This window comes from Trichechus manatus, unplaced genomic scaffold, assembly GCF_000243295.1.
Source record: "Trichechus manatus latirostris isolate Lorelei unplaced genomic scaffold, TriManLat1.0 scaffold00186, whole genome shotgun sequence".
In the NCBI taxonomy this organism is placed as follows: Eukaryota; Metazoa; Chordata; class Mammalia; order Sirenia; family Trichechidae; genus Trichechus; species Trichechus manatus.
The window spans coordinates 2,988,302-3,013,519 of record NW_004444122.1 but is presented as its reverse complement, the minus strand read 5'-3'; the positions used below and the strand labels follow the sequence as shown (position 1 = coordinate 3,013,519).

Genomic DNA, 25,218 nt, shown 5'->3' with positions numbered 1-25,218 from the left:
CCAATGTCATAAAACAATATGTGTACTACTGTTTCATGAGAAACTATTTGTTCTGTAAGCCTTCACCTGAAGTACAATAAAATAAAATAAAGTTCAATAAAAAAGAAGGTGTTCATACAAGATACACCCCAAACTCCAAGGGACAGGTTACACAAATTGTTCAATTACAAAGTCGGCCTGGACCATTCATTGTTCTGAGCAAAGTCATTTTTATTGTAATGAAATTTTAAAAGGCAGTTACATTAGTTAAACATATACGCAACCAACTTTATAACTGTTAGTCAGAGAGAACATTCAAGAAATACAAATTATGATTTATCCACAGCACAGTTCACATCCATAAGAAAGGCTAAAAGGGAAATGATTAAGTGCTTCAACTGCTGACCAAAGCCTGTCTGGGAAATCTTTGTTTTTGAAGGAGAATTAGATTGTTACATGAAGCAAGCTGCCCTGTCCCGCACGGCCTGTGAAACCTTTGTTTTGGCACTTTCACAGTTAGTGTCCCGCAGACTTTGGCCAGTGGCTTGACCACAACTCCAGCTTCAGCCACAACACCCAGACACACCTACAGGTGAAAATGGCCTGTGTGACTGCATGGGGCCTCAGGTTACCCCAGACTCCAGGTAGGCAAGGGGAAGTGGACAGCCGGGTAGCTCACAGCTCCTTGGTACACAAAATCCCACTGCCGTTGGGTTGATTCCAACTCATAGCAACCCTATAAGACAGAGTAGAACTGCCCCATAGGGTTTCCAAGGAGCAGCTGGTAGATTCGAACTGCCCACCTTTTGGTTAGCAGCCGAGCTCTTAACCACTGTATACAAGATGGGGACATAAGGGGGCCACACAGATCCCTGGCAAGTCAGGACGCAGCTACTTAATGACAAAACCCTACCTTCTGGTAATACAGAGCGTTTCTATTCTGACTTGTTACTGCCTAGAGCTGTTAGGTAACTAGCTTATTCCTGTTTATATGACAGGTAGTAACTGTGATGGAGCAGGTGGGCCTAGGGGCCGAGTGTTCACTGTTCCAGCCTAGCTCGTATGCTGGCAAAACATTAAGGGGGAGGGGAAGAGCTGTCATTCATTTCCTCAGGGCCTGTCTCATCTTTCAGCTATGGTGAGTAGGAGCACTGATATCTGCAAGTGTGGCTCTGGGTAACACACAGCCACTTTATTGACATGGAAGTCGTAAGCTCCCAGATATAAGTTCCATCAGTTATCGGAATCCTCCACTATTCGCAACAGACATTCAAGAAATAACAAAGGGGCTGAATTTAATACACTGGAAAGCAGAGAAGAATGTGGTTGGGGGTTTGTGATAGCTCTATCACTTCCTGAAACGAAAACTACAACAAAAACTAGTGAGGATTGGCATACAGGTAGAATGTTCTAGAACCATCCTTAGCTACTACCAGAATCACTAACTCAATCTTAGTTGAGCCTCAGTGTGGCTGCTTTTGCGTCCTAGCCAATGGCTCAGGCAGCCACCACATGGCCCTCTCTGTGGAAAACCATCTGCTTGTTTAGCCTAAGGAAAGTCTAGTAGTTCAGATGAGGTGTGAAACAGTCATAAAGCATGACCTCGGGTGAGAAAGTGCCTCTCATCTTTCCAATCCAGGCTTCAACTCCATCCCCTAGGTATGGGACAGGGATCTGGGCTGGGTCACTAGCTGAAGGACAAGCAGATAAGAAGGTCCATGAGCTTTCTGGCTGCCAAGGCTGGGCAGGACTGGTTTCAGAGGTTCTTTTGTGAACTGGGATAATCAAACCCTCTAGGTCTTTCTTACTCCAGGTTTGCTCAAAAAATACTTGGTGAGAGAATCCCTTGGGTGTAGGATTCTCCCAGTCCTGGGCTTCCTTCCTCCCTCTCTCCATCTATTTTCTTATTGGCCATATGACGGCTTCTTAGAATCACATCCAAAAAGTGGAATAGGGGAATGGAAGAGATACGGAACTCAAGCCAGCCAATCAAATTCACTGCCGGTACTCCCAGGACAAAGCTGGAAGGTGGAACACTTGGACTATTTGGTTTTGATGTTCCCCAGTATGTCTGGCTTTTGATCACCCATGAATCTTCACCTTCCAGGATCAAGAACTGAGCTGGCTACAACCTAGACCCCTGTTTAAGCAGGAGAAGCCAGTGAAAGGTCCTTGGGAACAGGGATCTTCTCTGATTTCTTCTGTATTCCCTCGGTGCCTAGCACAGACCGGATACCAGGCAGGCTCACAGTAAATGTGTTAACAAATTTATTGCACCTAAGAAAAGCCCCCAACTTCCCAAAATCAGGAGGAAAAAACAAACATTAAACCCTCTTAAACTTCCTAGCTCACAGGCTAAAGGTCACAACAAGTCTGTTTTAATTTCACCGAGAAATCTTTCTTTGATCCAAAACCTATTTTTGTGCCTTTTTGGGATATAATTATGCCCACTGCCTGGGGCAAGCTCAAGGCTGCAGGTGGCAGAAGTGGCCCTGGGTGGGGCAGGGCACACGCAGGGAGGCCTGCTCTGGGTCTCCCACTGATGGGATGTGTGAAGGTGTGGAGTTTCGATCACCTGCCATTTCCCCAGAGAGAAAAGAGCAACACCAAGTGCATTTAAACTTAAGCCCCAATCATCACTACATACAAAAGGATCAAAAGCTGCTCTAAAACTGCAAAATTAATGTTAATTTAGAGTCTAGGAACTGAGATCACACAAAGCTGGCTACCAGCCAAAGGCAGACGACAGAACCATGTTGGACTTTGACATGTGAAGCCACACAGGCAGGACTGGGGTTTAATGCAGAGCTTTCAAAGGGTCATGGAAACACTCTCTCCAGCTCCTGCCTGCCATCATGCTGGGCTCGTTCCGCAGCCTAGAAGCAAATCTGCTTCCCATGGCCCTCTAGAACCTGTAAAGAGGGACACACTGGTTGTTTCCAAGCATTTTCACCACTAAGCCAGTGCCTGACAGGGTCTGCCTGGAGGGACTCTGGAAGGGGCACCACGGTTTCTGGGGGATGGATCCTTGGCCCGGTCCCAAGGCAGCCCAGTGAAGTTTCTCTCCCATGAGGGAGTCAATGGGCTGATGGGATGGTGATGTGAACAGGAGGCTGAATGTCACTAAAGGAGAAAACAGGAGAGGCAGAGAGAGCTTTTGCTAAAGGGCATAAGGGGAGGCAGAGGAAGTGAAAAATGGGAGATGGATTCTTAAAGTCATCTCCTCACAGCTTGGGAAAACCCAGTAAGCTCAGGGCCATGGGCAGAAGGTCCTAGAAGTCAGCTCTTTCTTCTGTCTTAAGACCACCTGAGGAAGTCACGGCCCTAGTGAGTGTGTGGCAGAAGCAGAGATGGAATCACACCTGGAACCCAAGTCTTCTGCTCCACAGACCTGCACTCTTGTCTTCCCAAGACCCCATTTGTTCCCCAGCTGGGCTGAAGAAAAAAGGCCCATGTGGCCCGGAGGAAGTGGTTCCAGGTGCCCATCTCCACACATGGGGTTGACCCCTTCAACCATCTTTAGTCACTGAGCAGAACGTGGCCACCGAGGCTGGTTCTGGGGAAGCACGGCCAGCATGGCCCAGAATGCATGATGAGGCCAGTCCTGCCCACTCCATTCACCCCTGTACAGAGAGGCCTTGGTCTCCGTGACCACTTAGGGCAAGACAGAGGTATGCCTTTCTGCAGGCACTAACAGGGACGAGGTTTGCCTCCCACCGACGGAGTAAGGATGAAACCTGCTTACATGTAACCAGGAACAGAAGCTGTTCAGGCCCAAGTGGGAGAGGGTGAGTGCTCCCATGGGGCCTCCTACAGGAGGAAGGGGCTGGTTTCTCTAGAGGAGTCCTTGAATCTGCATCAGAGGCTTGGAGCAAAGAACAGTACCCAGCCGTGACTCCCGGTAACACTGCTGACGTGCGGGCCTGCATCATGTCAGCCCGGCTCCCAGATCCTAGGCCAAGGCCAACGGGGCTGAAAACCAAGGAAGGGCCCAGGCACCCGCAGTCAGGGCGCTGCTGGGCCTGGGGACAGGGGCTCCACATCGGGGTTCTCACACTCACGATACACTCTGGATTCTATACACTCACCCTGGCTGCACATGACAGACATGAGGCACAACACATCCATCAGGACAGGAAGTCATGTCACACTGCACGAAGTACATACGTCCCACTGTGCAACCGATACACAAAGGAACCGGCACCCCTTGGCATCCCTGTGCTCTGTGCTCTTCACCGGCAGCGCACAGAACAAAGGCCGTGCATCCTGCTTCCTCTTTGTCCAGCACCCCCTGAGCCCCACCCATCCGGCAAAAGTTAAACATGAGAAGGAACCAGATTTCAGAGTCTTGGGCCAGCCTGCTGGTGCTGCCGATCACTCTGAGCCTTAAGTGGACTCTGTACAGGTGTAAGCTGTCTACTAAGAGGTTATTCACAATCACGTTTGAAGGTCTCGATATGCCCCCCTTCCAAGCAGACACAGATAAAATACAATAAATACAACCAATCCCCAAGCATCAACCAATACCCCCCGCTAGTGCAGAGCGGCCGGTCCACCTGTTCGAGCTGGGCAATGAGGGCCTATGGGGACAGGGGTGAGGTGCCTTCTGGTGGGGGCCCTGCCCAGGGCAGGCAGGGTGAGGGTGGGCTCATTCACATCGGAGCTGATGTCACAGCGCGGCTAGCACTGCACAGGAGCCTCGCGCTGCCCACGACTACTCAGAAAAAGGTGGGAACATGCCCAGGTCGGCAAAGTCTTCGATATTATAGTTGCCAGTCCCCTGGGTTGGATCTCCTGGCATGGGCAGCATGTCCTGCAGAAGAGAAAAATGCCACAGGGAAGTTGGGTCATTCTCCCATGCACTGGGCATGTCCCAGGAGCTCAGCCTGCTACTCACCCTCACTGTCCTCTCCCTGGGGCAGCCCAGAATATTCCCCAGCCCTCCGAGGGGTGTCCTGTGGGGCCTCAACTGTCTGAGGCCCTGGGAAATGGTCCCCCCCAGCCCCCCGAGAGCTGTCACTCTAGCAGCCAAACACAACTTCAGGACACAATCTTTGTCTATTTAAAGCCGGGCCCAGGACATTCGGGAGAACCCTACCTGGCCCCAGCATGCACACAAATGCCTCAGAAACAAAATTTTTCACTGTGCAGTAAGGATGGGGCCAAATCCTTGCATGCTTATTGTACTTAGGTTTTAGACAAGTCCTTCACATTCTCTGGGCCTGAGACAACTCATCCAAAAGTAGGAGTAGCAATATTCCAATTCCTTATGGCACATTTCCCAAGGTGTGTTCTGTGGAATTCTAGGCCCACGAGATATTCAGTGAAAAAAGAATTCTGTGGGAAAATAAGTTTGAGGAACAAGGCGTACATTGCCTACCTTCTAGAAATTCACAGTCCTCATTAGTACAGGCAGTCCCCGGGTTACGAATGTCCAACTTATATACAACCCATAGTTAAAAAGCAACCCCATAAAGCTTATTATATTAAAAATTCGACATACATACAATGGTTCGTAATTAACAAACATGTGCTACTTTGCCACACACATCAAAACATTATTATTACTGTATATTATGTTAAAGATGTTTTAATGTAGCTGGAAGTGTTTCTTTAATGTTTTTTATGCATAGAAAGGTACACTATATACTATACACTAAGACAAACATTTGACTAAATGACATTAGATACGTAACTGTTCTGACTTACGTACAAATTCGACTTAAAGACAGATTTAGGAAAGAAACTCATTTGTAATCTGGGGACTGACTGTATAATAAAAACTCCGAGAAGTCCTGCAATAAAGAACCTGAATAACTGTGTTTAACTAGTGTGTGACCAAGAATTCTTCTTAGCATTGTGACGATTAAGATACACTTTAGGGATTTCTGCCTTACAGGGCTGAGGTGATGTATAAGAACGGCTAAGTGCCAGGACTTACACAGGAGGCAGGGGGAACAAGGGGGCCATCAGCAGGTCAGTACAGGCTAGGCTAAGGCCCAGGTGAGGCACTTCCTGCATATTTAAAAGAAGACTGCCCTTTGGGAAACCTGGAATGATACCTGGGCTCTAGATTGTTGTGTGTGAAGATGCTGGCTGGCCTGGCTGGCAAGAAGTTTGTGATGAGAGTGGGGGTCAGTGAAGAATTGGCCCTTAGAAAGGGGATTTATAATCCTAGGAGTCTCTCAGGCAGCCATGATACGATTCCTGTCCACGATCTTGCTTTGGGGGCATGCGGAGGCTCTGGGTAAGACAGAGGGAGCCTGGGCTCGTTACAGGGCCTTTTCCCTCATGCAGACCTGGTGGGATAGGCTGAGCACTCGGCTGAGGGGGAGTCAATGGGCTCGTACCCCATTCAGAGCCTCCAATGAAAACATTTCTGGCTGACAGTGGAGTCCAAAGAAACCCCAAAGGGCAGAGTGCTGCTCTGCGGGGCTGTCGGGGGGGCCTGCTGCACCTGCGTTCAACCAGTAGGCTTAACTAGAAAGAAGAGCTGAACCAGAGTTGGGCTGGGCTGGGCCATCCTCCCCTCCTGGGTGGTGGCAGGGGTTAGGCAGTAGGTCGGGGCAGCCAGAGGCAGTCAGGTCTGAAGGAGCCTGCAGTTCCCAGGAGAGGATGCAGGTGCTGTATCCTGGGCAGGTTCCCCTCACTTGGCCTTGTGCTCTGTGTACCTCTCCCAGGCAGCTGTGGGGCTTGAGGCAGGGGAGAGTCTCCAGTCGCAGCATCCTCTTTGACCACCTCAGCTCAAAGGCGAAAGGCCTCCTCACCCTTCCCGAGTGCACCTGAGGTTTCTTGCTGGGCAGGACAGGGCTGGCTATGCCTAGACTCCCCTCTAGCTCAGGACTACCATTTGACCCAGGCCAGGCCAGAACTCACGAGCACTATCGGGTGGTCAGAGCTGTGGCAGAGACCCGAGGGGGAAAGGAAGCAGAGAGAAGGCGCCGGTACCTACGAGAAGGCGGTGCTCGCTCGATTTACCTGGAACACTTCAGTCTGACCGGGCTGCTGGTGGGAGTGCTGCTCACCGCTCTGCTGACCGTGGTGCTGGCTTTGCCACTGTGACCAGACCTCTGAGGGCCGCCCTGGAAACTGCCCGCTGCTTTGTCCACCTTCAGCTGAAAAAGCCGACGTACAGGACACTTCCTTTAAAAGCCATCTCGTGGTCCCATAAGCCCCAAGAACCACTGCAGCTCAGAGGGCCCCATACTTCTGAAAGGCTGGCTGGAGGTGCTCCCGGCCCCGCTCTCTCACTCCGTTCGACTCGGGTAGAAATGAGGCAGTCTAGCACTAGAGAGGCCAGTGGGTAACCCAGAAAGGAGAGCCCTCTGAGGAACAGCACAGGTACTTGGCCGGAGAGGGCAGTTCTCCCTGAAGTTCACCTGCCAGTGGACCGGGGCAGTTTAAGTCTTCAGTGCCCTTTGTGACCACTAACGGAGACTTCGGTTAGGTGGTTGGGGGCCAGAGGCATGTCTATGGGACCCAAGCATGGGTAGGGCCAGTGCTGGCAGGAGAAAGGAGCAGCAGACCTTGCCACTTTCTAGGCTCTCCCGCCAAGGGTGACTTCTCAGCTCCAGGCTGATGTTTGAAGGGAGTCTGGCCCTCAGCATTTCCCTGACAACTGTCAGTCTCACCGCCTGCTGAGTAACTCGGCTGAAGCTGTACATAACGTTCTACAGGGTCCTTCTTACAAGAAGCAAGAGCTGCGCTCTTTGACCGCTTACCCCTTCAGCTGAGCGTATCTTAGCATCAGTTTGTTTGGGAGGGAAGGAATTTGGCGGGAGGTGGGGATGATAAGTTTTTTCCGTGGGAATCAGCAAATTAATTTATAAATGAGAGCAACCGTGCTTTTGTCTACAGTTTAGAAGAATACCCAGTGGAGAAACAGAAGGTTAGAAAAATAAGCAGAATTTTATCTAAAACTTTCTTTTTTTTAACGATTTACCCAAGAAGAATTCGTTCATCTTAAGGCACATCATAAATCCAAGGATTTTTTTTTTTTCTTGTTTCAAACCATTCAATAACACTTTGGAGGTGATCGGCTGTCTGTAAAGCTCTGTGTGGTGGGACAGTCCCCATCAACAACCACAGTGACCGCAGGCAACCTGACCCCACCTGATGGGTGGATACTGAGTGAAATCAATTGAGGGATTTAAATGCCGGTGGGCACTGACTTAAACGTGTACATCTACACACACACACATACATACGTATACCCCATACATAGTGCCTGAGACTTAACAGGCTTTTAATAAAACAAATGTTGTTAGCTGCCAGCAAGTCATCCCCGACTCATGGTGACCCTATGCGTTATAGAGCAGAATTGCTCCACAGGGTTTTCTTGGCTGTAATCTTTATGGAAGCAGTTTGCCAGGCCTTTCTTCTGCAGAGCTGCCGGGTGGATTGAAACTGCCAACCTTTAGGTTCGAAGCCAGTCACAAACTGCTCAAGCCACTCAGGCTCCTCAATAAACTCCCGTTAATGCCTCATTATTGGTGCTTTTCAAACTCTGCATGATGACAACAGTTGGTGAAAATTTCTATGACATCGGGGAAGGGTACATTTCGTACTTCAGCAAAAGAAGGATTTAAATCTACCGTGCACGTGGAATTCGGTGGTAGAATACATGCATCTGGTAATCTGAAGTGTCTTTTCCTAATACCTGCATATGCGATTCCAAGGGCCAGGAAGAAATCTTTCTAGAATCATGCCTACTGGCCTGATTTGGAAATTAAAAAATCTCAAATTGGCTGAGAGTAAAAGACAGGTCTGGCTCATAAACTGTGGCAAAATTTGCAGCAGGCCCAGCTAGGGCAGTGAGGAAACTCCCACTGTAAGGCTGCCGGCCCCATCTGCAGCCTGGAGAGGCAGAGCACAGGCTCAGCTCATGGATGGATGAACACGGTCACCATAGGAGGCTGAAGGTCAGGGCAGGGCGGACACGGGACCAGTCCTAACATATTCTGGAGCGGGGTGGGTGAATGACTTTCAGGAACCCTCAGGCTTCCTCCAAGATCTTGTTTCAACAATGACTTCCTGCTGCGGTCTTGCCCATCATGAATCAGTTCTCTCAATCCTTCCTCCTCTAGAGCTACATTTCCACCTCTCCTTCCCTTTGCCATCAAAATTCTAAAGCCATCCATATACACAGCATTTTCTTCCTTATCTTTCCCGCCCTCCTCTTCTTAACTCCCTGCGGTCACTCCACAGCCAAGTCCGTACTGACGAGCCCAATCCAACAGGCATTCCAGGAGTCCTTGTCAGTCTCTCCTGGGTGTCCAGCACTCGTGATGACGCTCTCGTTGAAACCATTTTGTTGACTTCTAGGACTACATTTGCTTTCGAGTCCACTCTTGCTCAGGTGCAGCAAGGGTCTTACTTATTTCTCTGTCCCTCAACATACACGGAAAGCAAGGGTCTGAGCCAGGCCTTCCTTCTTATTAATGACACGATGGGGGACATTGCTTCTATTCCCACGAACTGACTGATTCATTCATTCACTTGGCAAAAAGTCACTGACCTCCTACTCTAACCCAGGCTCTGAGTTGATATTATACACACAGGACAACAAGACAGTCTCTTCTACAAGGAGCTAACAGTATATGGTTGGGGAGAGAGGAGTAAGCAGATAATTCTGTAATTCCATACAGCTGAGAGCTGCTACAATAGGGGCAGGAGTCTCTGGGTGGTGCAAATGGTTAATACACTCAGCTGCTAACCAAAAGGTTGGCAGTCTGAGTCCACCCAGAGGTGTCTTGGAAGAAAGGTCTGGTGATCTACTTTAGAAAAATCAGTTATTGAAAATCCTATGGAGCACAATTCCACTCTGACACACATGGGGTAACCATAAGTCGGAATCGACACCACAACAACTGTTTTTTATAATAGAGGTAAGCAGAGCTAAAGGAGCCCTGGTGGTGCAAATGGTTAAGCGCTTGGCTACTAACCGAAAGGTTAGCGGTTCAAACCCACCCAGCAGCTCCACAGGAGAAAGACCTGGAGATCTGCTTCTGTAAAGATCACAGCCAAAAAAACACTATGGAGCAGTTCTACTGTGTCACACAGGGTCACTACAGGTCAAAATCGACTGGACAGCGGCCAACAAGTGGAGCTAGAAAGAAAACTCTTAGGAGGGACATCTAATCTAGTCATGGCAAGTAGAAAAGGTTTTCCAGAAATCTCAACTGAGATGGGGTTGAGAAGCATTTCAGACAAAAGGATCAGTTTGTGTAGAGCCCCAGCAGTACAGGAGGGCTTGATTCATCCAGGGACCTACCAGTGGCTCAGGATGGAGGCAGTAGGGAATGTGACAGGGTGAACGGTAAGAGATAAGTCTGGAAGGTAAGCTGGGGGTAAGGTTGCACGCCATGGAGTATAACTGATTTTAGGGCAAAAACCACTGAAGGTTTCTAAGCAGGGGCGTGGCACACAGATTTGTTCCTTTGGAAAGGTCACTTTCCCAGTGGTGTGAGAAAAGAATGGAGTGTACAAGATGAGACGGAAGGAGACCAACTAGGAGGAGGCTGCTGTAGTAATCCCTGCAAGAGATGATGGTAGCTTGAACCATGGAACCAAAAGTAAGGTGGGGAGAAGTGGGTGGATCTGAGATATTACGGAGGAGGTGCCCAGACTTACTGATTGATTACTGGCTGTGCTGAGGGGTGTGAGTGGGAATTAGGGATGAGAAACTCAAGTTTCTTATGGTATTTACAATTCTGGCTTTTCTCCTAAGCTTTGGATCCACAGATTCAAGCCTAGGAGGTATGTCTATGTACTCCTCTGAAAGACACCTTAGACTCACCACATCTAAAACAACCATCTCACCTCTGAATATAGTTCAGTCTCAATGGATGGCAGTACCATTCCAGAGAAGAAAAACACGAGTGTTGACTCTTCCACTCACCCCTCACAACCAGTCACTGAGTTCTGTTGAGTTCCCACTCCCCTAAGTACCATCCCTCATATTCCATCTCCTTCCCTTCCATTCCCAATGCCACTACCAGTACTGAGTCACGCCCCCACCCAGTATTTCCTAGGTCCACACAGCTATTGGTGTTATCTTCCTAAAACAGTAGTCCACTGCTTAAAAACTAACAGAGCCCACTGTCTACGAAACAAGGTCCATGTTCCTTGGAGTTGGCATACAAGATCCCTCATAAACTGGATTCTGCCTAAGCTTCCAGGCTCGTCTCCCACTGCTGTTCTCTATAACCCCAGCCCCTTTAACCCCAGTCCCATGACAATCCTTAGATTTCCCCCCAAACGCCGCGCTCTATTACATCTCTGTGCTACTGCACATGTGTTCACTCTGCCATGCACACCTTCCCCTTCTCCTACCTGGAGAATTCTACTCATGTTCAAAGCCCTAATGAAATGTGACCTCATATGACAAAGCTCTGCTGACTCCCTCAGTCATTCTCTCCTCTTAGCTTTCCTGTGGCACATGCATCATCCCTTATGGAAGTACCCATTGCACTATATCCGCTACCCACAAAATTGTGAGTAACTTAAGGTCAAGGACCATCTATGTCTATCCTAGTTTTTACTAGGATGAGCTGGGCACATAGGGAGCTTCAATAAGTATTTGCTGAAGGAAAGAATGAAGGAAGGAAGGGAGGGAAAGAGAGGACTAAGAAGGAAGCAACAAGAACATCCCATAAACTTTTATTTCTATTCAAATTTGAGGCTTCCTGGGCGTAGCCAAGCTGTGATGAAACAAGTGCACATTTTTTTTTTTTCAGTCTTATCTCAGCGGCATTCAGAGATGGGGTAGGGTGGAAAGGATGCGGATTAGCAGAAGATTAGCTCTCTATTTATATCTGGGGAGGACTTGATGTAAAATTTCAGAATAAAAATTCTTGAGCTTCTGTGAAGTGCTTTTCTTACATGTTTCCAACAGACGTACAAGGCCTGGCAGTGATACTGTACACACAATGCAAATGCAGAAACAGGTACACAGTAAACAAATCAATTATCTGGACTGCTTTGGGAAGGGCATGAGCTACTTAACCACAAGGAGGGAAAGGACTTAGTATTTTTGGATCACTGGCTATGTGCTAGGCATCGTGCTAGGTATTTTATGTGCATTATTTCATTTCATTTCCTCTTCACTATGACTCTAGGAGATGGCTCTATTATCCACATTTTTCACATAAGGAAACTGAGGTTCAAAGATACCAAGAAACTTGCCCACCTCACTTAATCATACTGCCAGAGCCAGGGTTTAAACCCAGGTTTTCTGACTCTGAAGAACTTGTGCATCCATTTGGTAAGTACAGTATATATGCTAAACACCAACTGTGTACCAGGCGCTGAGCAGTGTGTTGAGTGAATGGTGTAATCAACCCTGGCCCAATCCCGCGAGAAAAACAGATGAGTCACTAGGCATTTGGAACGGTTAAGGGCTCTTCTGAAGGAAGTACAGGCAGTTGTGTAAGGATTTGAGCGTGGGACCTAATTCAGACTTGAGTCTTCCTAGAGAAAGTTATGTACGAAGTGATGACCTGATGGATGAGGTCACTGGCCATGGGATGGAAGAGTTAAGGGGAAAACCCTCATTTCAGCCTCTGTGACTGAAATTATCTTTCCTGAATTGTATTAGTGACCTCTCTGACTAAATAATAACCAACAACTACAATGTACCCTCTCCCGGAGCACTGTGGTTTCTCAGCCCAAACCTTGGCCCTGACTGACCTGCACTGCAGAGATGGTCAGCAGGGGCTGCACACGGCCTGTCCCCAAGATGAACCCACAAGCCTCTTTGTAGAATAAAACTCCAGTAGTCACCAACATTGTTGTGATTTGCCTTATTGTTCCAAAAGCCATGCATATGGGTATGGACTTCATGGATCTTGGTGGGCACTGTGGGCTGGGTTCGTCATGCTGTATTGCTTTTGATCTTCTGGATTCTTCAGCAAGGCTGGGTGCGTGGGACACCTACCAGCCAAGGTGTCCAAACAGACTGTGTTACTGGCTGCCACTACTTGGGCCAGTCAGGTGGGCTTTTGGACTAAAGGTCAGAATCCTGAGGAGTTTGTGGATTTCTAGGCTATAGAGGAAGGAGGATGACATCTTCCTTTTTTAAATTGGAGCTCAATGCTATAATTTCACTTCTGCTAACTAATATTTTTCCTTGTGAGATTCAGTTGATTTAGAAATTGCCCTAAGATTCAAAGCTCACTTGAAGTCCTGCTCAGTGGGCCCATGTGATTAGGTTTTAGCTCAATGGTTCTCTACTGATTTTGCCTCTCAGAGGCATCTAGAAAGGTCTGGAGACATTTCTGATGGTCATAAATGGAGTAGTGCTACCGGCATCTAGTGGGTAGAGGCCAAGGATGCTGCTAAACACCCTACAATGCACAGAGTAGCCTCCATCCCCCCAGCAACAAAGAATTATCTAGTCTAAAATGACAATAGTGCTGAAGTTGAGAAACCCTGCTGGATAAAGTCAACAAAGAACATTCAAGAGGTAGATCATTTTCTTAAAGATTGCCTTCAAGGCCAAAAGCACACTGTAGTTCTCAATTAAGAACTGCACTTCACAGCAAGGCTCATCAACTTCCCAAGATTTCTAGCTAAGATTTCCTATTTTCATCACTAACGAGTAGGGATGAGAAGGGCCTATGATTCCCTCAAATTTGCTGGTAAGCATACACAGGGCTTAGTTTGGGGTACAGGATCTGGTGTGTGAGAGGGGCCATGGTGTCTGCAAATATTTCAGGTTATTAAATGTTTTAAAATCCTGTCTCCTCCCTCACTGTGCTAATCCCATCTACTGCCCCATCTCCAATTTTTCATCCTATTTCTCACTGAAAGAATCTTCAGACATTTTTGGAATGACAGATTCTTTCAATCACTCTCTCCAAAATGAATCTGCTGGGGTGGGTGGGGCAGGCTGAGATGTACATGGCTCTCTTGAGAAAGGGCAGTTGTGTTACAGATGTGTTTCTGGAGCTTTGTAAGGATGTCTGGGCTCAAAGTTGTTAGTGTAATCTGCTGTGACCTTGATCTGACCTGCTTCGACTTACAGTGACCTATGTCCTGCATGAATGAAATGCTTTAGCTACCTCTTCCTAAACTGAAAAGATTTCCAGGAACAAGAAGCAATGGACATGCTTGTGCTTGCCAAGCCGATACATCTGGAAGCATACTGAGAAAAAAATTATGTATTTTAGACCCAACACTGAAACTACATATATGTCACACTCACAGCAAACCAAAGAATAAATGTCTGGCCTGCCACAGCATCTTTGAGACACTTCTCACTGAGCAGCCTGTATGCTTGGCTCTCTGCATTTCTCCAAGAGACACTGTAATGGCAATAAGCAGATGTCTAGTGGTGGCTGAGACAGAGAGAAAGTGACTAATTTGGGGATTCAGGTCACATATCCCTCTACCAGTTACCATTTATTGCCTCTTAGCTCTAAACTCACCCTTCTTTGCTTTGCTTTGTGATACTGAAGCTGGACCCTGTAAACATTTCTCCTTTGCCAGCTGGTGAAATGCTAGGCTTTGTCAATAGAGGCCGCTGGAGGGAAACCGCATGCCATAGCAGAGGCTCCGGCTTCCCTTCCTGGTTAGGTTTTTTTTTTTTCCCCCCCTCTTATAGTGTGTTTCTCAACAATGTGCAGGAGGCCCAGTTTCACCATCTCTCAGAGGGCTGCTTCCTGCAGACCAGCTCCAGCCTGCCAGCACTCTCCAGTGAAATTCTTGGCCACCTGGCGGGTGGTCCCTGTACGCAACTTCTGATCCACCTGCACCCTCTAGTGAGTTTCTCTGTCGCCTGGCAGGCTGCTTCTGTTGACCAACTGTAGCCCATACCATCTGGCAAGTTTGCTGACCATCAGCAGGTGTGCGTTCCTGCAGCAGCAACCCTCTCCACAAGGTCCGACTCAGCCTTTGTGGAGGTGGGGTCTCCTTTTCCAAGTTTTTAGTTCCTTTCTTGGCTACTTTCCCGCAGCCTTAGAGGTAGAAACTGCTTCCTGCATTTGCTATTTCTGTATTCCTTAGGTCTTCCTTCACCACCTTTTATTAGTTAAAAAAAAAAAAAAAAAACTTTATATTCAAAATTCCCTGTTCAAATTCCTGGCGTGGTTTCTGTCTTCTGAAGGTGACCTGACCAACACAACACCTTTCCCATTTCGTTTGTTAAGGAAATAAATGCGTGAATTTGTGAACGCTTACATAAATGGACTGTGTGATTTCTGTTTTTGGATGCCACACCTCTAAGAACTAGGTTCTTAGGTTTTTGAACTGTGACGTGAATCGAACTGAAACTGAAGGCAAGATTGGAAACACAAATGTAACAGTAGTATAACCCACCCATCCACTGCTGTGGAGTCGATTCTGACTCATAGCGACCCTGTAGGACAGAGCAGAACTGCCCCATAGCGTTTCCCTGGCTGTAATCTTTATGGAAGCAGATTGCCACATCTTTCTCCCGAGGAGCGGCTGGGGAGTTTGAACCACTGACCTTTCAGTTAGCAGCCGAGCACTTAACCACTGTGCTATCAGGGCTCCTTAACAGTATAGCATAGCTCAAGATAACTCAATAGGCCTGAAATGCAAAAAACGCTTTGAGAACAGTCTCCTGAAAGCTCAGGGAACAAAACCAGCATGTGGTTCATGGAAAGGGGCTGGAAGCCAGGCAGGCCCATTTTCTCATTAAATGCATGAACTCAATTCACAAAGCTATCCCGAGGAATCCAGCTGAAGTCGAGCTACTGCTCAAAAGTGACACGTTATGCTTGCCGCCCCTTGATGTCAGCCACCTGGATCATCACCAGATGACATCCAGCAAGTGAGCTCAGCAGGCACTCCAGAACCGCTGCCTGCCTCAGCCAGCAAGGGGGAGGTCAGGGTCACCCACACTACCTCTCTGGAGTCAGGTATTGGGCTGTAGATAACTAACTGAAGACAAGTACTGTGGGGTGCTGTCATGTTTATGACCCCCCGGTGTTCAACTAGCAGGCCCCAGGCTGCAGCTGTCTCATACGAGCCCTCGAGAGGCCACTGGGGAAGCCACTCAGACGTGCTGTATAACCCGCTGCAAATGTAGACACTGCCTGTTGTTTTAAGTGCTTTATGTTTATTTATCAATGAACTTGCCCATTAGTGGAGGCTGCTCTGATGCCTTCTCCACCCACCCATTCTCATCTGCTCTCTTCCCTCACCCCTATCCACTGTGCCCCAGTAGCAACCATTTCGTTAATAAACAGCCCCTCAGGTCCTCCTACTCACATACCTTCTCTTCTCGTACCTTGACCAGAGCTGGGCTCCCTCGGATGACTCTGCTTCCATGAAGCCCTCTGGGGTGGAGGCTGCTTGCTTCCCACCCCCACAGATCTCACGGTCAGGGGGCCTGGCACCACCCCACTCTCCAGGCCACCTCCAGGCCATGTTGTCCACCCTGATGTGACAGCCTGCACCATGAGCTGTCCTCAAGCAACCTCATCACTGATAATCCTGGCTCCCACTTGCCTCAAGGTCTTCTTCTCCATCCTCACACCCGGTCTCCCTTCTCTCTCTCCTCTGCTTTCTGTCGCTATTCACCACCTGCTCGCGCCACTACAGGCTGGCTTCAAACACTCCACCTGCATCCCAGTCCACTCAAATGCTTCATTTGGTCAAGGTTCACAAATGATTTACTGATGGTAAGGCCACGTGAAACTTCTCAACCTGTAATTTAGATATTTTATAGTATCTTCCATGGCCTCTTTGGAAGGGTTTCAGCCCATTTCTCATTAATATGAATCAAGGGACAGACGCTGAGACCTTCAGTATTGGCTTAATTCTAAGATCCCTGAACGACAGATGAGAAGACGATTGTAGGATGACAGAGTAGTGTGGACAGGAGGACACACTCGAATCACACTGCCTGGGTGCGCATCTTGGCTCTACAGGCATGACTCTACCACTCACCTGCTCTGAGGCCTTGGGTAAGTTATTTGGCCTCTCTGTGCCTTAGTTTATTCACCTATAAAATGGGAATAATGGTACCTACCTCAATAGGGCTGCTATGAGCACTAAACGAATTCAAATGCGTATTAATCATTATTATCATCTGAATGAGATACTTTGAAGGCAACTGTAAAAATAATGGCTGCTAAGCCTTCAGGCCCCCTTTGTGTGACCCTGTCTTGGCCATCAGAGTTGTGCAGTGGCCTCAGCCCAGGGCATTGTCCTGCCTGGGTCCCATCTCCATGTACACTGCAGGGCCTGGCATTTGCTTAGCGGAGACTGGACAGATGGACAGAGCTGCAGGCATCAGATCATTGTTGTTATGGCCACAGTGAAATGCTCCCAGGCCTTACCAAGGATGAGTGTTAGTCCTCCTTGGAGGCCTCTCCTGGCCTTGCTGGACACAAAGACCATCCTGGCCTTCAGCCACCAGTGTACTTCCCTGGAGACCCTGGTGCTACACCTATACCCTTGACTGCCCTCCTCCGTTTACCTGACTCCTCTGTCTCAGTCTCTGGACTGTCATCTTCTCCAGGGTGGGGGCCCTCTGGAGAAGATCTGGCACTCGAGAATGCATGCTGAGTAAGTCAGTCCAGATGGGTCTCTCCTGTTGCCTGGAATGATTAGGTACCCGTGGTGTCTCAAGTCGGCAAAGCCTGCCTTCAGGAGGCAGCCAGGGAGTCTTACCACACCCAGGTGATGAAACAAGAGGAAGAGAATGTTTTCACGTTTAAGGGAGGGGGAGGGTCTCCTGGGAATCAAAGACTCGGTGGTTCCTGCGTGGAGCACCTGGCTGACTTGGAAGGAACAGCCAGAGGGCTCCTCCTTCCTGAAGCAGCGGACTGTGCTTCTAAATTTCATTTCATTTAATAATCAGACAAGGATATTTAAAGGCTGAACATGAGGACATGCTGGAGAGACAAGGCTCAGGTAATGCTGGACCCCAAGGCCTCGGGCTGGTGAGGCACGAGTGCCGCTGTTAGTAGCGGAGGGAGGCGAGGAGGTGGGGTGCTGAGAACTCCACATCACTGGCTAGGACACGGCATGGGGTTTTTACTAGGGCTGACAGACAAATGGCTTCAATGGAAGCTTTTAACTTGCCCAGTGGAAATTCAGCTGTTTGGGCTCGGCTTCTGCACACCTGAGAATGATCAATTCCGCAGGGAAGCGCCCTGTGAGCACACTATGGGATGTCACCTACGGCAGCACCGTGAGAAACGGGCAGCAGCCTGGGCCTCTTATCAGTATCACAGGGCCGTGTTGGCCCCTCCTTATGGGAAATGGAACCTGGGCTGTGGGGATCTGCTGGGGGTTCATTAGACACACAAGGAGTGGGCAACAGTAAGGGCTCCAGAGAGATATGCAAGGGGGACAGCGCCACCTAATCTTTTACGGCTGACGTTTCACTAAGCGAAAAAAGTTGTTCTTACTCGGGACAGCAACTCTAAGTACTAAAAAGAGAGAGAGAACTTCACAATGTTCACTTCCACAATCGGTCAGCCCTGCAATTATTTTCCAGTTTCTTTGCAACAAGACTACTGGGTTTTTTGACTTGGGGGATCTGGAAGTCCTTTGTAAGCAGCCATAATGGGTTAAAAAAATCATTCAAAATCACAACAGAGCACAAGAATATAGTCCCCAGTGCCTTTAAAGACAAATCACAAAAGCAAGGGCTAAGCACCCAGTCTCGCAGGAATACCACTGGCCTCATCGAGGCCAGCAAGAACAGAGGATCTTGGGGACCTCCAGACCTCGTCCTGGGGTTCTGGGAGCTGGGGGCTAAGCCCCAGACTCAGGATGTTCAGGAAGTATTCTGCTCTGGCTGGCTCTCCTAGGACTTCTGTCCCCCATTCCCCACCTACCGAACCCTGGAGTCCTGTTGGCGAGACTGGAGTAGGCGTTCCCGCTTGGCGAGGAGGTAGCTGGGCTGGAGAGAGGACTGTAGGAAGATGGGTCAGTCGGGTAGGTGTGGCTTGTTCCAATCCCAAAGGGAGACGACTGAGTCTTGCTGGACTGAGATGGGATTTGCTGAAACCAGGAAAAACCAAACAGTCAGGAGCATCATCCAATGCCTCTGCCCTGATGCTCGAGGCCTGTCACTGCTTCCACAGGGAAAGAAGGCAGTGCAAATGACCACTTGGAGCCAACACCAACTCCCTGTGGCCCTCTTAGATGGCTGGTCACAGGCCTGGTATCAGCCCAATGTGTGCAGGCCCAAGAACTGCAGGACTTGTGCCGTGGATCTTTGGGGGCAGGTCTGGTTGAAGTAACCCAATGTGGGGACTCTGGTTTCCATGGTTATGGAGGCCTTGGCACTATAAATACAAAGAACTCCCTCAACCCAATCAGCACACATCCTCCCAGTGACTAGGAAGGAGCTGGATGGGTCAAAGAATTGGCATATTTTCATGCACTCCTGGGCCAGAGTGGTGTTGGGGGCTAATTCCAAACGGAGGGTCTCTTCGGGCCTGGCCTCTTCGTGTTAGTTTCCCCAGGTCAGGACTGTGAGGAGAGAAGGGTGCTGAAATCAGATGTGGTAAGACCGTTAGGGACCCAGCTTTAAAGTGCCTGTAGGACGGTCAGAGTTCCTGGGTGCTCAGCTGTGGTTGGGGGAGGTCAGCTCCAGCTCCGAGCACAAGCCATCCTTGGAGCTGAGACCCAGAGAAAACATGTCCCTGGCAGCTCTGCCGATTCAGAAGGGAGGCACCTCTTGGCACCTGGGGGCAGCACCCTCCCAGATGCCCATACCTGTCCGGGAAAGGGTGGACGGCTCCCTGTCCATGCCACCTGACTCTGGTTTAGCTGCCTGGAGATCTGGGACATGTTCTGGCCTGTTGACGAGGACGACTGAATATCATTCACCCCAGGCACGTGGACCACTGAGGAGCTGGAAGAGAAGAGAATGTGTTTACCCTGAGGAATGCCTTGCCTTGGATGGCCCACGAGCCCAGCCCACCAGGCTGGCCCCTCACTTGGGCCACCTTCCTGCCTTCTCTGTCCCCAGTGCAGCACCTTACTAAATAAAAAGTCTACCACCTGGTGAGCCACAAAGCCACATGAGCTTCCTTCTCTGCCTTCAGCGCTTCCTCTACCAGCCCAAGTGGTCCTGGAACCATCTCTTATTTACTCGGCCTCATTTCCCCCACAGGGGTCTCCCTGCACTCTCCCTGACTCAAGCCCCAATCCTACTCCTGGGCATCCTTTGCTCGCAACAGATGGTTTGGCTCTCATGAAGAGAGAAGCTTCCTAGAATAAAAATCAGGCTTGGCATTCACTTACCCCCTTGTGCTTCGTTAATCTGTCTCTCTGGGGGTGCTGTAAGGCTTAAGGGTTCCAGAATAGGATGCAAGCTCCCAGGTAGGTAGTTTGAACAGAAATCAAAGTTGCCATGGAAACCTGCTGGTGTGGCTAGTCCTGCTCCCCAAACCATGTTCCTGTTTACCTCCTCCACTTCCTATCAGTTCATCTTCAATTTAAATCAACCAGTCTTACTAGGCACCTGCTTTGTGCGTCACACTGTGCTCAGTGCTCCTGCATGTGGTTTCACAGGCTCAATTCCTGATCCCTCAACTCTGTCCTCGTGTTACCTTGTACTCCCTCCCTCTACCTTTCATCCAGATGGGGGCATAAGCAGCGGGTGTTACAAGGATTCAGTGAACATGTGAGCCTGGGCAGGGCGGGCACAGAGCCTGGCACCATCGGCCATCAGTGCATGAGAGTAATGCACAGCTCAGGTAAGTCTGTGAGCCTGGCCCGCTGCTCAACAGGTAGTGTGACGTGTAGTGATGGTGGCGCAGGGACAGCTCAGGGGAGGCTGCCATCTCATCCTGCATGTCTCCTTGCTGAGCCCCAGGGTTACCAGAGCCTAGGAGGACACCAACCAGAAAAGCCCAGCTACAGGGCTGGCCAGAGCCACTTCAAGATTTCAGAGTCTTGCTAACCTGGGGCACCACCTGCTTCTTCTCAAGGAGGCCTGCCCACAGATCAGTGTGTAAACGTGATCCTCACCGCAGTCCCCTGGCAGAGCCTCTCCCTGAAGTGACAGGCCCTGCCCGCCCCGCCCCAGTCCCTGCCTGTACCTGGAAGCTCGGCCTTGTCCCTGGTCAAGTTAGCCAGAGGCTGGGATATTTGAAGAGCCCTCCTTGCTAGGGCAGGAAGCTAGAAGCTTTCCCGTGGTGAGCCTGGGGGCATGTGGTGGGTGGGTGCAGTGAGTGCCCTCACACTCCTAAGGGCTGTGGTCTACCCTTCCAGCCAATCTTCCCAATTCATTCTGTCTCCCAGCAGGCACTGGAGCCAGGCCTTGTTTCTGGTGATTTTGTCGTGGCCTCAACTACCTACAAGATACCCTTGATGCCGAGAACCAAGCCTGGGAAGGCCAGACATGCCACCTGTACCCTGGAGTGGCCCTTGAGACGGAGACCCCAGTGTGACAGGCCGAGCTGTCCACTCTCCTTTGGACTTGGTTCTGGCCTCTTGGGAACCAGGGGACAGGGAACTTCTGCTACCTTGTCAGCTGTCCCTGGCTCTCCCCTATCCAGGTCATGGCTGGAGGCTAACTTCCTCCCTCGTCCCTGCAGACACTCTACAGAACACACTGGCTGGCACCTTTCACATCAGAGCAGTCAGTGACAACAAGCGCCTATGCAACTCATCAAAGTCTCACAGAACAAAGCAGCCACCAAAGCTAGCCTGGCCCAAGGCCCGTGGGACAGTCACCACTACCGCTGGCTGCATTTGCAGCACACAGAGCCGAGCTCTGAGACCAGGGCCTCCCTAGTCAGGAGGCCACTTCCCTGCTGGCCTTTGCCCACTTCCCCCTCGCCAGCACGTACCCGAAGGCCTTCCCTGAGTGTCCAGGGGGGAATGGGCTTCCTTGGGAGTAGATCTGCTGGGTGCCTGCTGCAGAAGCTGAGCTCATCATTTTCTTGTCCGCTAGGAAAACCAGAGCAGAGGGTTCACACACGAGAGTTCCCCGTTGTAAGAATGGGTGTAGGCCCCAGTACCCCACTCCCATACAGCTTGCTCTGCCCTCACCATGGCATACTCGTCTTTCCTGGGCCTTCCTGACGCCTGAGAGCATCAACTGCTGTGTTCTGACTCCAAGGCTAGGCCAATGCCACCTGAAGGCAAGACCTTTTTTTGTTTGTTTTAGAGGAAGTCACTGTATGAAAAATATGTTGTTAGACTGTGGTTAGCTGTCATGGAGTAGGCCTCTGACTCAGGGTGGTCCCATGCACGATGGAATGAAACGCTGCTGGTCCTGCACAATCCCCATGATTGGTTGTAGGTTGGGCCATTGTGATCCACAGGGTTTTCACTGGATGATTTTTGGAAGTAGATCACCAAGCCTTTCTTCTTAGTCTGTCTGAGTCTGGAAGCTCTGCTGAAACCTGTTCAGCATCATAGCAACATGCAAGCCTCCACTGACAGACAGGTAAGGTGGTGGCTGAGCTTGAGGTGCACTGGCTGGTATTGAACCTGGGTCTCTTGCATGGAAGGCGAGAATTCTACCACTGAACCACCACTGCCCCTTGAAAAATATACACCAAGCAAACTGATTCCTGAATAAGTGAAAGAATTCTAAAGCCTTGAAAGGTTAATAACTGGTATATGATGTTGAAAATCTAAAGTGAGGACCCCCACTGCCTCTTTTTTTTAAATTTTATTGTGGTAAAATACACATAGAACTTTCCATTTTAACTATTTCTATATGTACAATTCAATGGCATCAATTATGTTCATAATATTATGCAACCATCATCAACTACCTATTTCTAAAACTTTTTCATTACCTCAAACAGAAACTCTGTACCCCATTCCCTTCTGCCCTACCCCCAGGCCCTGGTAACCTCTAATCTACTTCCTTCTCTACTCATTTGCCTATTCTAGGTATTTCATGTAAGTGGGATCATACAATAGTCATCCTTTTGTGACTGACTCATTTCACTCAGCAGAATGTTTTCAAGGTTCATCTGTGTCACAGTATGTAACAGAACTTCTTTTCACTTTATGGCTGAATAACGTTCCACTGTATGTATATAAAAGCAGCCCCGGTGGCGCAGTGGTTACGTGCTCGGCTGCTAACTGAAAGGTCAGAGGTTCGAACCCACCAGCTGCTCCACAGTAGAAAGATGTGGCAGTCTGCTTCTGTAAAGATTACAGCCTAGGAAACCCTATGGGGCAGTTCCACTCTATCCTACAGGGTCGCTGTTAGTTGGAATCGACTCGACGGCAATGGGTTTGGTTTTGGTGTGGTATGTATACACCACATTTGACACTCGGGTTGTTTCCACCTTTTGGTTACTGTGGACAATGCTGCAGTGAACACTGGTGGACATGCATCTGTCTGAGTCCCTGCTTTGAAGTCTCTTGGGCATACACCCGGGAGTGGAATTTCTGGTCATTCCATGTCTCACTTTCTGAGGAACCACCAAACTCTTTTCTAGCGAGAGCCTTTGTGAGTCGGGAAGATTAAAAGAACCAATGAAAGTACTTCCTTAGATGCTACTTTAGTGACTCCTTCCCACCCCAGGGCTGGGTATGATGCATCCTCCTTTTGTGGGTGAGGCAGCACAGTGAAACGGTCCCGAGGACAGACTCTGAACCCCAGTTCTGCTGTACTTATCAGCTGTGCGGCCTTGGACATGTTATCTAACTCTGCCTTAGTTTCCTCACCTGAAAGCTGGAGATAATAGGATGTTGTGGGGATTAAATGAGCTAACCTAAGTAAAGTGCTTATGGCAGTGCCTGATAACAGAGCAAGCAGTACCCAAAGGTTTGCTATCTTTAGTATTGACACAGATGGGAACACTGAGGCACACCTTGTCTGAGGTCATCAGCCAGTAAGGGAGGACCCAGGACTGGAATCCAAGCCCAGTGCTCATTCCACTGCCCCAGAACTACCCTAGCCCTGCTTGCCCTCAGCCAGCAGGTGCTGACATGAGGCCACAGGCTGACTGAGCAGGGCCAACCCCTGACCTATGTTCCCGGGCTTTCCACGTGGGATGCTTTGAGAGACAGAGAGAGCCCCTCAGGCAGCAGAAGACACCCAGGCACAGGCTGGGATGCGAAATGATTAATGCTTTCTGCCCCACGAATGGTGAGCAGGAATCTTAGCTCAGCTGTCTAGCTCACAGAGGGAGGCTGAAGAAATGGGCTGAAATTCCAGCTGGGCTGTTAAGATTTTACAAGTGGAAGGAGGTGCTTTCTGTGGCGGTTTGAAAACAGGGATGGGAAAGCGATGGACCAGATTACTAGATAGGTGTGCTCCACTGCAAGCACTGGAAGCCCTCATGGCTTCTTGTAACTGAGGTGCCGAAGGCTATCTGAAGGGAGTCCTGGTGGTGCAGTGGTTAAGGTGCTTGGCTGCTAACCAAAGGTCGGCGGTTCAAACCCGGAGAAAGATGGGGCAGTCTACTTCTGTAAAGATTACAGCCTTGGAAATCCTATGGGGCAGTTCTACTCTGTCCTATAGGGTCGCTGTAAGTTGAAATTGATTCCATGGCAACAGGTTTGGTTTTTTTGGTTTTAAGGTTATCTGAAAGGAGCCCTGGTGACTCAATGGTTAAGTGTTCGGCTGTTAACCAGAAGGTCAGCAGTTCAAACCCACCAGCTGCTCTCTGGAACAGAAGACCTGATGATCTGTTCCCATAAAGATCACAGCCTTCGGAAACCTCTACTCTGTCCTACAAGGTCACGGAGTTGGAATCGACTCATGGACATACAGTCGACTCAAGGCTATCTGAAGCATCCCTCCCCCAACCTCTTATGGTGTCAAAATGCCAACATGTCTAGTTTCTACCAGTTGCCATCGAATCGACTCTGACTCGTGGCGACCCCATGTGTGTCAGAGTAGAACTGTGCTCCATAGGGTTTTCAATGGCTGATTTTTTGGAAGTAGATCACCAGGTCTTTCTTCTGAGGCACCTCTGGTTGGACTTGAACTACCAACCTTTTGGTTAGCAGCCAAGTGCGTTAACTGTTTGCAATACCCAGGGACTTCTGTCTTATTCCTACCCCTTGCCGTCAAGTAGATTCCAACTCATAGTGACCCTATAGGGCAAAACAGAACTACCCCATAGGGTTTCCAAGGCTGTAATCTTTATGGAAGCAGACTGCTACATCTTTCTACCCTGGAGTGGCTGATGGGTTCGAATGGCCAGTCTTTCAGTTAGCAGCTGAGTGCTTAACCACTGCACCATCAGGGATCCTTGGTCTTATTCCTATAATTTCCTAAATCCTTCACCCCTGATGAGACATGTGAATAAGATAAATAAAGGTTAG

General features: G+C 49.3%; 1 protein-coding gene across 3 annotated transcripts in view; it reads right to left on the bottom strand.

Moving 5' to 3' along the window:
• Positions 1 to 4,575: 4,575 nt before the first annotated feature.
• ARNT2 (aryl hydrocarbon receptor nuclear translocator 2) overlaps positions 4,576 to 25,218 on the bottom strand; it is a 166,573-nt gene continuing 145,930 nt past the window's right edge. The window contains exons 15-19 of one of the 3 annotated variants that reach the window (XM_004387497.1): positions 21,768 to 21,867; positions 19,684 to 19,822; positions 18,798 to 18,963; positions 6,958 to 7,094; positions 4,576 to 4,792 (exon numbers count right to left, since the gene is read on the bottom strand). In XM_004387497.1, the coding sequence (XP_004387554.1) occupies positions 4,694 to 4,792; positions 6,958 to 7,094; positions 18,798 to 18,963; positions 19,684 to 19,822; positions 21,768 to 21,867 (641 nt within the window). In that variant the 3' untranslated portion in view covers positions 4,576 to 4,693. Of the gene's footprint in view, positions 4,793 to 6,927; positions 7,095 to 18,797; positions 18,964 to 19,683; positions 19,823 to 21,767; positions 21,868 to 25,218 lie in introns of all 3 variants that reach the window. The other 2 variants (XM_012558800.1, XM_023741689.1) reach the window with 2 other exon arrangements.